Here is a 13,071-nt window from a genome sequence, read left to right on the forward strand (position 1 = left end):
ACTGTGCCATTTCCGTTTGAACCGAACTGCTAAAAACAGGTAACTGCTATGTCACGTTAGCATTTCTACTCTGCGGCAATGAGGTTCATGAAGAAAATGTAATTACGTAAATAAGAGAATTTACAACAATGCTAAGCCATAAATTATCAATTTAATGTGTTTGCTAGAGCATTAACTTGTGTTAATACACGTGAGAAGCCAGCAATTTTTCAGCCGTACGACTAGGCCACAGCTACGCCGCACCACGTTGTTCAATGTGACAACCAAACGTTAGCTTAGCCAAATTAGCTTTTCACTTCCATCCACTACAAAATGACACGCTGGATACTTAAAAGTCATGTTCTCACATCTACCTACGTTTCCTTTCACTACCTCTGAACCTGTACGCATTTAAAAGGTACAAATGCTTTGAATTTGTGTTGTAATGCTGCGCTAGGCTGGTGTCCGTACCTGTCTCGCTCAGGCTCGCGTAGTAAAGAGGACGTCAAAGGAAGTTCCCATTCACTTATAGTTCCCGCGCATGGACTACATATCCCATCATGCCCCTCCAAGCCCGAACGGAAGCAGGAATGTTGGTTTTGTCGCCGTCTGTTGGTTAAACAGAAAACAACAGCTGAAAAACCCATAAATAATGTCATCAGATTTACGTGTGAGTGTGTGTTCCTACATTCCTACAGATATGTGTGGCATAAATATAATTAATGTCACATACCTGAAAATTAAAACAGACTTTCATCTGTTTGTCTGAAAGGTGATGCATATAACTTTAGGGTACACAATGATTCAAATGACCTGCATTTGGATTCAGGGACACTGAACCCTTGTTGAATTGGCTGTTATTGTACAAGTGTGTAACACGTCGTGAGAAATCTTGTATAACAAAGTGTGTAAGAGTGAGGGTGGTAAGGTGGTAAACTCAGAGAGAAGGACATGGGTGACTATTTATAAAACTCTGAAATGAGACCCTGAGCATGTGTTTCTGTCTGTCAGGCCGCATGATCAACTGATGGACACACAGAAGCTCACTTGCTTTCTCTTTCACTGCACTATATCCTGTCTTTTCCGGACAGGACGTCGGTTGTTTTGTGGAATTTCTTCATGTTTTCTTCTTTGACTAATCTCCGAGGTTAAACAGTCTTAACCTTTCCTTCCTTCACCCTCTTGGATCTTCTGTTTTCTCCCGTTGGGATTTTTTTCTTCTTTTTTCCCCCAGCCTGATTGCCTGCTCTCCTGTCTGCATATCAACCCTTCCTTTTCCCCTGCTCTCCTTTTCCTCCCGTCTTCCTCCGTTCCCTGCCTCCTTGTGCGTGGTTTTTGGACCATGCTCTCCTCACCCACTGTGATCCTCCAGCCTTATGGACTCCCTGTCTACCCACAGACAACCACATGCTATCCCAGCATAGTTCAGGTAAACTCTCCTTAATCTGCTCTGTGGACTCCAAAATCTCTCTCATCTTCACAGTTATGACACATGAATGTTTGTCTTCACGAGCCTGCATCTTGTCCAGTCTGTCAGGCAGCTGAGGGTTTTTGACTCTTTATCTAAGGTGACTCAGGATACAGAGGTCAGAAATAAGATGTGTCACTGTACGAATAAAAATCTGATAATATGCATAGTTGAATGAGGTCATGGCTGCAACTAACTATTATTTTCTTTATATGTCAATTGTTTGATAATACATCAGGAAAATGTCAAAAATGCCCATCAGGAAGTCGACATATTACCAAATGTACCCAAAGGTGATCATTTTACTATCAAAGGAGTTTAAGAAGTTATCAAATATTCACATTAAAGATGCTTAAACCAATGAATTATTTACACTTTTGCTTAAAAAATGGCTGAAATAGTTAATTGATAACCAAAATTGTAAAAATTGGCAATTGAGTTTTCTGTTGATCAACTCGTCCTTTCAGCTATAAGTTGTTTTTTATTCCTTTAATTGTAAACCACTAACTGATGTCAGTGTAGTCAATAAACCATCAAGACAACATATTCCCAGTGAGGAGGGAAACATTTAATTCAACAAAAGAAACCAAAGGGCTTTTATTTCCTTGAGTTAATGAGTCACATCTTGTATCAAAATTAGTTTAGTAATGTATTGATTAACACAGCTGGACAGAGGCAATCAAAGAGGCCTGATTGTAGCTGGGCGAAGTACACTGATTGTGCAAGGTCTTATTTATTTAATAGTAAGGACACATTAGGGGTTATCTTTAGTCTCGTGGTCTCAGTGATGCCAGCAGGCAACTCAAGTGTGTGTGTGTGTGTGTGTGTGTGTGTGTGTGTGTGTGTGTGTGTGTGTGTGTGTGTGTGTGTGTGTGTGTGTGTGTGTGTATGTGTGTGTGTGTGTGTGTCTGAGTGTCCCTGACATACCATTGATGCCACAATGCATCTGGTATTTCTCCACCTTGTCTCTGTGGTTCACACCAGTTGTATTTTTAGCCCTCCTCTCCTGAGCAGATAATCACCGGAGGAGATTCTGTCACCTATCTTCTTGTCTGCAGTCAACTGTTCTTAAAATAGGTGTGAAACCTGCCAACTGTGCATTTAAATATTGAGTATTTTAGCTGTTGGAGCATAATATTCAGATCCATGTTTAATTTAAGAATACTCAGAGGAGTACTTTGAGAAAACAGGTGTAGATAGAGGTATTGTTTGGAGGTGAGTGGAGCAAAAAAAGTTTCCAGTCTGAATTTCAAGAATGAGATACGTCTCCAAAATGTGTTGGCACATGCTGAACTTAACTGTAAAATGTTATATTTCCATGGACTGAGTCCTCCTTCTGCAGTTTTCCTCCATAAATGTCTGTATGATTGAAGCGCAGCATCTGTTTGAAGAGGTTTGAAATCCACTCAGGGACCTTTGTCACATGTTAGTCTTTGCCCTCTCTTTACTCTTCATTGTTAACTACCTAATAAAAGCCAAAAATATCTTTAAAATTACAATTAAGGGAACCTGGTAGAAACGGGATTTATAGAATGAAAAAGTCATATTTATTTTCATTTAAGTAGCTTTAAGCTTGCTACCATTTGTAACTTGGCGAGCACTAAAAGGCCACATCTGCAGTTAGTGTCGTCTGTGTGTAAATCCTGTGGCAGCTGTCCCAGCAGGCACCTGGCTCAGAGCCGTTGACCTCTGACCACGAACTGACAGCTGAGGAGGGAGACGAGAGAAACAGGGAACAAATGGAAATCAAAAAAAGCCTGCAAGGAGGAGAGGGGGACGCAGAGTCTGTACGCCTGCTGACACCGTGATACTGAATCAGGCACAGCGCTGGAAGTGACAGTCTGTAGTGATATCTAACAGACTGTGTTATCTTCATCCATCCGTCAGCCACGCATTGGTTGTTTGTTGAGACAGATGAGACACAATACAGGCACAAGTCAGTGTTTGGAAAGCTGTTCCAGCATGGTAGTGTAGCTAATGCTGCCATGAATGACTGGACTGAGACCTGATGGAGAATCACAACCTTGGAGAATCCCTCACTATGCTCTACTTTCCAGAATTAGAACATGATAGCAGGGGAGGCCCGTCCTAGTAAATGTTTCATTTAAATGAATTGACATTTCCACTATGTCTTGCATCACGAGAATGCCAAATGTTGGCATGCAAACACGCTCGACCAAAATGGCTAAAATGATGAAACAGCATACTGTGACAAAACATACCTTACAACAACAAACACACAACAGCAGACAGCAAAACATTTGCGCTGCAATCAAATATCATAAACATAAAATAGCTGCAATGTAATTTGTGTCACTGCCTACTTGCACATTCAGATACACGCGTTTTAAAACACGATAGCTGTGTGCATGACATCAGATCCGCCGTGTATTTCCCCCGTCCTGCAAACCCATGGTCTGATTTAAAACGTGGGAAAACATAGGAGGAGTCTGATGTACTTTAGACGGGGATGTAAGCATATGCAGCTTGAGAACCTGGCTCAAGCGCTTGACCCAAGCTGCCTCCAGTTCCTGCTTTATTGTACTGTCTGCATCTGCATATTTATTCACGTTGCCTGAGTGCAACAGCTGATAGGAGACATATGAGAGGTTCTGAAATGATGGTGGAGAGAGTTTTTAATTATAAGAGATCCTTCTAAATCCTAAAGCTGGCTGACACACTTGTGGCATTTTGCATGTAATGCAATACTTAAGTTTAACTGTTAGGACACAGAGACGGAATAACTCCTATAATCCTTTGATTAAGTGAAAATATTAATACTGCAATTGAAAAAAATTAAGGAATAGTTTGACCTTTTGGGGAATATGTCGGCGAGAAGAAAAGATCATGATGCCACTTTTCATGTCTGTCCAATATGAAGCAGCAGCCAGTTAGCTTAGCTTAGCATAAAGTTTGAAAAGAGGGTCACAGCTGGCCTGGCTCCGTCGACACGTAACAAACTCCACCTGCCAATCACTAATTAACACATTATATTTGCTTAAGTCAAGCAAAAATCAAAGTGTAAAAACTGCCAAGCCAAACCAGCTGTGTGCTCCCCGTGTTTCCAGTCTTTATGCTAAGCTAAGCTAAGCAGCCGCTGGCTGTAGCTTCTTGTTTACCGTATGAACATGGAAGTGGTTCTGATCTTGTCATCTAGATTTTGGCAAATAAAGATATTTCCCAAAATGTTGAACTGAACCCCAAAGAGTGAAGTTCTGCTTTCAAAAATGTGCTTACAAGTTAAAAAGCCAGTAAAATGTTTTCAAAAGCACAGGCAGGAATGTCTCAATGTTATGAATATTCCAGGTGGATCTAATTCTGACTATATCGCTGAAGGGGGATTCAAACTCGGTGCGTCATTTTGTAGCTGCTTGTGTGCAAAAATTTGAGGATTTTCCAAGATTTTCTCAACAAACACTTCCCACATCATTTCCATCTTGATCCTAGATAATGTCAGAAATACATTATCTCACTGAGATGAAGCAAGGCTGTTTTTTTTAAACTGAAACACAGCTGTAATTTATGAGGTTATTTCATGCTTTATATAATATATGAATCCACAAAGTGTTATAAGTAGTCTTAAGATAAACTAAGATAAAGTACTAGTAATCAGTAAGTAGTAGTACATCAGTGGTTATCCAGCAGATGTCACCCAGAACAGAAAAGAAAACACAAATGCAGATAAAATTATTTTAAAGGAAAAGTTTTTTGTAAGGCAGTCAAACATTTTCCACATAGCAGCAGGTGAAGTAGGTCGGGAGATATTGTTTAAATAAATGTTTCTGCAAAAGCAATAAAACCACGCTGGCCTTGCAGAAGCGGTATTCTTAGAGTCGACCTTTGACATATATGAAGGAGCGTTTACATTCATAAATACTTCATCTTGGAGGACAAGCTCCAGTCTGAAATGTGTGTGTGTTCATGAGTGTGCAAACTGAGGGCAGTGTGTGTGTGTTGGGAGGGGGGGTTAGGTGATTGACACTTACAGATGACAACAGCTGGTGTGGCCCCCCTGGTCCCTTTTGCTCCTGCAATCATTTGATGTGATTGGTGGATCAGTAGAACTTATGGTGCGGTAGGCGGGTGGTCAGCTGGCATTAAAACATGCTGCAGTTGTTGGACAATGCATCAGAGATCGAGGGATGCAGTAGAAGGGTAAGACACTGCTTTTAGCTTCTAACTGGATAATTCATGTGCGTGAGAGCTGTATAGGATGGTTGTTCACCTCAGTTTCTGTGCAGTTAGGATCTGTTTTAATGCTTGCTAACATGAACATTCCTCAGCGTAACTGCCTCTGTTCCTTATGAAGGAGCTAAGATTTGGTTGTTTTTAGACTGGGGCTGTTCTTGGGCGGCGCCTAACACTTACTTTATTCCATAAAATGTCAGAGAATAGTGCAAAACACTGTCACAACTTTCCTGGTTCTTTTGTCTAAAATACCAAAACGTAACTTTTACAATGATGTAAAACAGCATTATTTGGCTTTTTTTTTTTTTTTTTGCTGGACAAATGACAAATCATTAATTATTTTTCAGAATTGTTGCCAATTCATGTTCAGTTGATTGACTTTCTGATTAATCAGCGGAATGTTTCAACTCTAGCTGTGAAGGAGGAGTGGAAGAAGTATTCATATCTTTCACATTAGCAACAATAGCAACACAACATGCAAAAGTCCCGCATTCAAAATTTTACTTAAGTAAAAGCAGAAAAGTATCAGCGTCAAAATATAACCTACATGAAGTACTAAGAGTGAAAGTTCTCACTATGCACACTGGCTCATTGTATGTTCTCTGACTGGATTATAATTACTGATGCATAATTGTGTTCATCACTTTAATGCTGCAGCTGGTAGAGGTTGAGCTAATTCTAGTTACTTTACATATTCTCTCTCTCTAAAGTTTTATCTAAACCTAAAATGATATATTATGATTCGTTTGTTGATCAGAATTTTTTAAATTCATCTAAGTCTGCAGAGTGACTAAAGTTACCAAATAAAAAAGTACAACATGTCCCCCTGAATTGTACTGGATTTAAGTATAAGTACAGTACTTGAGTAAATGCACGTAGTTTGTGTCCTCCACTTGCAGTTAGAGATCCTTAGAGAGCCTTTTAATCTTAGTATCTGAACACTTTGGCTTAAACAAGCATGCAGACATTAAGACCAGATGTGCTTTTTAACATTTCTACATGCTTTTTGTGTCATTCTCATTCTTTGGAGATTTGTGTTTATCTGATGCTTGTTTATGCATCACGAACTCTTCATTCGAAGTCAACAAATCAGTATTGTGAAAGCAGAAGAGCTCTAACAGCAAAAACATGGTGGTTAGTTTGTTTACACCTCTGACATCTTGTCTGGGCTCAGTGGCTGATTCCTCCCTCCCTCCCTCCCTCTTTCTCTTCCTCAGGGAGGCCCCTCACAGGAGGCCGGCCCCGGCAACGCCGACCCCACCCTGCCTCAGGTCTACGCCCCTCCCCCCTCCTACCCCCCGCCGGGTCAAGGTCCACCAACATCTGCGGCCAGACTGCCACCTCTCGATTTTAGCTCTGCACATGCCAGTTCAGAGTACCCCGAACATCCCCAGCTCAGAGTCTATCAGGGCCCTCAGCTGGACGGGGCGGAGGCTCTGACATCCAGTAACACGGTAAGAACAGTGCGAGAAAGGAATCCACATCACGACATGAGATTCATGCTCCAATAAAATCTGATCCTCAGTCAGTTAATGTGAGAAGAAGCCCTGCTGGTACAGGTAGTACATGCATATGTCCTATCAGAGGAACATGGCCAGATAGAGTTTCCTTCTATATTTAGAGACCCACCTCCACTGTTGTGTCCATGTACGGGAATGCCGCTCAATACAGCAGAGTGTGGGGGGGGGGGGGGGGGGGGGGGGGGGGGCAGCTCAGTGGGGATTTGTTGTTGAAAATAAATCCCCACATTTCCTTCTCCCCTGTGTCTTATTGAGCAGGCAATAAAACAGATCACTTTTCAAGAGTACAGCTGTGAGATTTAGTGTTGATATTGACATTTATCAGTTCGGTGTTCAACACTTTGTATCCTGTGTTTTTGTGGTTCATCCAATCAAACGGATTTCTGATAGAGGTCAAAAAAGGTTTTAGTGCTGAGTGACTTTTTGCTGAAGTGCAAAAGCAAACTGAAATCTGTGTAGTTGTAGTAGAGAAGAAAGCACTTTTATATTCATTTAATATTTTAATTGTGTCCTAAAAGTTTTTTTGTTGTTCTTTAATAAGTGAAAAAGTGCAGTAGGGGCTTTTCAACCTGGTTCCAGTAAAAATCAGTTTGCTTCAAGTATTTTCTAAAATCATATTTCCTTTCTCTTGATTTCAGTGCCTGCAGTTTGGTTTTGAGTGAAATGTTTACAATTCTTGGCTGCTGCTAGCTTGCAGTGAAAATTTCTATATATTTTTTTTAATCTATATTATTTTTTCAATATTTTTTTCTATATTCAAGGTCCCTATTTTTGTGATCCCCTGACTTTTCCTGTAGCGCCCTCATCTGGTCAAAATTTCAGTTCATTCAACACTTTGGGTTACGACCAAATACCTGCAAAACAAATGACATTCCCACCAGCCTCAGCTGTGCTTTGTGTTTAGTGCTAATAAGCAAATAATAGTATGCTAACAGGCTTAATTTTAGCCTGTTAGCATGCTAACATACAAAACATTGTATTTATTAATCATCAGCATGTTGACACATGATTGAGGGCATGTTAGCATGCTGATGTAGCATTTAGCTCATTAGCTCACAGAGCTGCTAGCATGGCTGTAGTTTTATTTCAAGATACACACATTTCTAGAAAGTTTCTTTGGAAACAGGTTGAAATATAAAACAATATGGTTTTTAGGGCTCCAAGACAGAAATTTTTTGTAATTTTTGAAATTTTTTGCAGTGCAGTTAAGATATGACGTGCACTAATCAAACCTTCTTCAGGCATGAAAACATCCACTGATTAAGAACAGAGGTGTGTTTAGTCTGATCTGTGTGGCAGCTCAGCTCTGACATCGCTCTTCCTCCTCTCATAAATGGTGTTTTGTGGCCCCATCTATATATTTTATTACTAGAGCCCCTGACATACTTGGGTCCGTGCTGATTTTCGGAGAAAGTTGAGACGTCGCCATGGAGGGAGGGGGTCAAAGGGGGAGGCTGACCAGATGACCCCCTTTCCCCCCTCTGAAATATCGCTCAGGTCCAGAAACACATTTCTGCATCGTGACATGACACCACCACCCAACTCAACCCTCTCTCCCTGTCTCCCACTCCCCTCCACTGTGGCCTGTCTGTGGTGTATGCGTGTGTGTGTGGGTGGATGTGATGCTGTAGTTAGCCATGGCAAGCCAGTGAGGCGTAATCCAGCGGCCTGTGTGCGTTCATGTTTGTGAAAAGCTCCCTTGTGCCAACGTGTCTCTGTACCTTTTTTCTGTCTATCCCCAACTTATTAATGATGCCCCTTTTCAAATGACCTTTAACCCTTGGCAAAAAAGCAGCACCGTGACCCCACACTGACCCTTGTGGAACGTTCAGTTTTGATCTCTGCCCCCTTTGCCCCCCATCACCCTCTTCCTTTTCAAGCTTCTTGCGCACCTTCTTTGCCTTGTTTACTCTGGTTTAATTTTACTCTTCACTGCTGCACTGAGGCCTTTTCCACTGTCTCTTAGTACTAGAATGCTAATACTCAAGTTCTGCATAAAGGACTGCATTGTTTCCCCACATATCAATATTTTTCCTGTAATTTTTTCTTTTTTTCTTTGCATTTTAATGATTTTTTTTCTTTCCAATGCACTCTGCTCCTTCTGTCTCTCTCACTGCTGAAGCTCACTGATTTTTTTTTCTTGCAGACCTTTTTCACTCTCATTCATTTATCTTATATATATAAAAAAAAACATATTTAACAATTCTTTTTTGCGCTGGTTGACCAACACATACACAGATGTGCACACACTGGCATCGTGGTGCATTGTGGGACAGTGAATGTTTTGGTTTTGGCACATTAGGCCTTGATTTTTTATTTATTTTTTTGCATGGGGCAATTTTAATTAGTTAAATATTACCATAGATTTCTATGTATTTTGCAGACTATTACAAATACTTACCATGATAATACCAAGGCATATAATTATAGTAATAAGGCAAGTTGGCTCTAAGCTATGAGGGGACCTTAAACTTTATTTAACTCTTTGCCACAGCTTGAGTGAGCATAATTAGATTTAGTGTCAGATATATAATCTTTGTTCTTGTTGTAAGTGCATTAGTCTAGTTTATTCTCTCTGACAGGCATGTATTCAAAGACGCCTCACTAAAATGGAGCCCTTTCCATGCCTCCTCACATTTGCCTGAGAGGGATCACTGGTTGCTGAATGCTCTTTGAACTTTGGTTTGAATCACTTGACTTCATGAAAATGATCTTTGCCTAATGCCATGTGATGCTTACGCAACCAAGTTTTTACACAAACAGAATTCTCTGAAAGCTGAATTTGACTTTTCTGATTTTTCCCTCTTTGCTTTTCTACTGATGCCCTCTCCCTGTTTTCTTTCTTCACATCTACTCTCATCTCATTCATTTTTTTTCCATCTTTTGTTTTCCATCTTTCTGTTTTTGTTTGTTCTTTCACGTCCTCTTCCTTCCCGTCTGTTCTCCTTCTATCCACGTGTTTGCCTCCTCTCCTCCTCCTCCTGCTTTCATACCTTCTCGCTGTCAGGAGGACCCTTTGGCCCCTGTGACCTCTGACTCCCAGTCTCTGAGCGTGTCGGTGTCATCAGGGGGCGGAGCAGGAAGCGGAAGTGACGAGGAGGGGTCAGGTAAGGCCCAACCGAAACGCCTCCACGTCTCCAACATCCCGTTCCGCTTCAGAGACCCTGACCTCCGCCAGATGTTTGGGGTATGAGTTTCAATTATCAAGCAGTATCACAGTTGCCCTTATTGGAAAACTACATTAAATCATGCCTCCCCCTCCTTAAATAAGTATGATATTCACATAAAATACCTGACATTTTCAGCAATTTGGCAAGATCCTCGATGTAGAAATAATCTTCAATGAGAGGGGGTCAAAGGTGAGCATCACAGAAATATTATCAGGCCTGAAAACATATTTTTCATGAACAGAGGCTGAATATGAACAAACACCATGACCGTGTGCACTTGCAGGGCTTCGGGTTTGTCACCTTCGAGAGTGCAACTGAGGCTGACCGGGCCAGAGAGAAGCTGAACGGGACGATCGTGGAGGGGAGAAAGATTGAGGTGGGGGAGAATCTCCTACTATTTGTGGGTTTCCACTTTAACATTGTGCACGATTTTCCTGTTTCATTAGCTTTGTCCTGTTCTGTGTCCCCTCAGGTTAACAATGCCACTGCGAGAGTCGTGACCAAGAAGCCCCAGACGCCTCTCGTGAATGGTGAACTTTCAAGTAAGGCATTTCACTGGATTCTGGGAAGTTTCTGCTCATGTATGATGGAAGAGGATCTTACTGTCCTTTTTTTTTCTGTGTAGCATCTGGATGGAAGATCAACCCCGTCATGGGGGCGATGTACGCACCTGAACTCTACACAGGTAAGTGTTCCTGTTTTGAGATCGTCAGCAATGTATGATTCTGTTTTTCTGCTATTTATACATATATATATTTTTCTGTTTCTTTAGTTGCCAGTTTCCCGTACCCCGTAGCAACTCCCACCTTGGCCTACCGGGGCTCTGCGCTGCGGGGTCGAGGCCGAGCCGTCTACAACACGATTCGCTCCGCTGCAGCTACACCTGCTGCTGTGCCCACCTATCCCGGGTAAGACTGTGTCCAAGTGCCAGTGCCTGCTGTGCACTCCCCTCACCACTGCTAAACCTTTTAATATTGCTTTTATTTACGTTTGTCAGGGTGGTATATCAGGATGGACTGTATGGAGCAGAAGTATATGTAAGTCCCTGCACACTTTTCACATATTTCCTCCTGAAGTGCTGGAGCTGTGTTCATGCTGTTTTGTTTTTTGTGCAGGGTGGCTATCCTGCAGCTTATAGAGTGGCTCAATCAGCGTCTGCCGCCACAGCAGCCTACAGCGATGGGTAGGCAGACAAGCATCACACACAGGCCTCAAATCTCAAATCGGCTTTGACAATTTTAAAGGATGGGAAGTCTTTTCTATACATTTGGATCTTGTTTTGCAAAAACACAGCTCAGGTAATTTAGAGGAAGTGTTGGCATTGTGCACCAGAGAGGCTGACATGGCGATTTTTCAACTGTGTCAGATTTTTTGAATTCTTATATATCTGTATCTGCCTTAAAATCTGTCTCACACATGATTTTCAAATCATCTTATTAAAGATAAGACAAGATAAAACTTCAATAATCCCCTGTAGGGGGAAATTGGGGTGTTGCAGGCAGCAGCAACAGTAGCAGGAATACAGGAGGAGATAGACACGTACTATATAAAAAAGGGGATATTGGAAAATGCTACTGCTAATGGGAGAAAAAACTGAAAACTGGACATGATAATTGAAGATTGCACAGAAAATAATTAAAGTACAGTGTGAGCAAATTGATACCCAAATAGACTTTTTTGTAATGTTCAGGCCGTTGTGAAGGGAGCGTATGAAGTGAATCCGGGGCCGTCAGACTCATGAACTCAACCTTTCTAAAATCCTCTCTACGTCAGATGACACTCACATCTGCCTCTGATGTTTCTGAGCAGATACGGGCGGGTTTACGCCACAACTGCAGATCCCTATCACCACTCAGTCGGACCAACAACAACATATGGAGTTGGTACAGTGGTGAGTCGCAGCTTACACAGCCTATTGAAAACTATCCTGTTACATGTGCGGTTAACAACAGAGCCTGGTCACAGCTGCCGTACTGCTTCTGTCAACAGGCCAGTTTGTACAGAGGAGGATATAACCGCTTCACCCCGTACTGAGGCGCCCACCCGGCGGGGGGTCGGGGTAAAGACGTCTCTCTTGAACTCTGGGATTGGCTGACCCATGGACGCTGCAGGACAGAGTGAGATCCTTAAACTTTGGAGGTGTGGAAATGGTTTCACCTCCTGTCTCCATCACGACCTCTCCTCGAGAGACTAAACAGACTGAAGCTGTAAATACTGTAGGGCCCGTTTACCGCCCATTCTACTGATGAATACTTAGCACCTGGAAGAGGATGTTATGTAATATATAGCTTAATTGTTTTCTGAATTTACAGCGTGCTGATGCTAGTAGATGGCTCACACTGCAGGAGGTGAAAAATACTGTGAGACTGATGTTTGTGAGTCATGTCTGGGATTTTTCACGGGTCAAACTGTACAAGAAAAGAACATTTTGTACAATGTTAAATGACTTATTTTTGATGCTAATTATTTACTAAACCTCTGTTTGAGTGTGTGTGTGTGTGTGTGTGTGTGTGTGTGTGTGTGTGTGTGTGTGTGTGTGTGTGTGTGTGTGTGTGTGTGTGTGTGCGTGAGCATATGAGTGAGGTTGTTGTTCAGTTACCTGGTCGACTGAGAGACAGCTGTGACACGGGCATCTTTATTACAAACGCAGAACTAATGTTTGTGTGGATATAAGTGGAATTTCATTTGTTTCTTTGAGTCTCACTTTATATTTAGGTACACTGACTTGTTGCTTATTAGCATTCTA

General features: G+C 41.7%; 1 protein-coding gene across 1 annotated transcript; it reads left to right on the plus strand.

Annotated features, from left to right (window-relative positions):
• The first annotated feature begins 1,064 nt into the window (after nt 1-1,064).
• rbfox1l (RNA binding fox-1 homolog 1, like) lies at nt 1,065-12,554 on the plus strand. Its single transcript, XM_070966349.1, has 12 exons — nt 1,065-1,408; nt 6,853-7,089; nt 10,163-10,342; nt 10,461-10,514; nt 10,609-10,701; nt 10,798-10,867; nt 10,951-11,010; nt 11,098-11,233; nt 11,323-11,362; nt 11,441-11,508; nt 12,135-12,216; nt 12,315-12,554. The coding sequence occupies exons 1-12, from the start codon at nt 1,322-1,324 to the stop codon at nt 12,357-12,359; spliced, it is 1,152 nt and encodes a 383-aa protein (XP_070822450.1). The 5' UTR covers nt 1,065-1,321; the 3' UTR covers nt 12,360-12,554.
• The last annotated feature ends 517 nt before the right edge of the window (nt 12,555-13,071 follow it).

The sequence above is a fragment of the Chaetodon trifascialis genome, chromosome 7 (assembly GCF_039877785.1).
Source record: "Chaetodon trifascialis isolate fChaTrf1 chromosome 7, fChaTrf1.hap1, whole genome shotgun sequence".
Lineage (NCBI taxonomy): Eukaryota > Metazoa > Chordata > Actinopteri > Chaetodontiformes > Chaetodontidae > Chaetodon > Chaetodon trifascialis.

Bases quoted from the DNA above. Each gene is read 5' to 3' on its own strand.
- rbfox1l (XM_070966349.1), top strand. From the start codon at position 1,322: ATGCTCTCCTCACCCACTGTGATCCTCCAGCCTTATGGACTCCCTGTC. The intron at 10,343-10,460 runs GTATGAGTTTCA...TGACATTTTCAG, and splicing joins ACCTCCGCCAGATGTTTGGG to CAATTTGGCAAGATCCTCGA. The intron at 11,011-11,097 runs GTAAGTGTTCCT...CTGTTTCTTTAG, and splicing joins CGCACCTGAACTCTACACAG to TTGCCAGTTTCCCGTACCCC.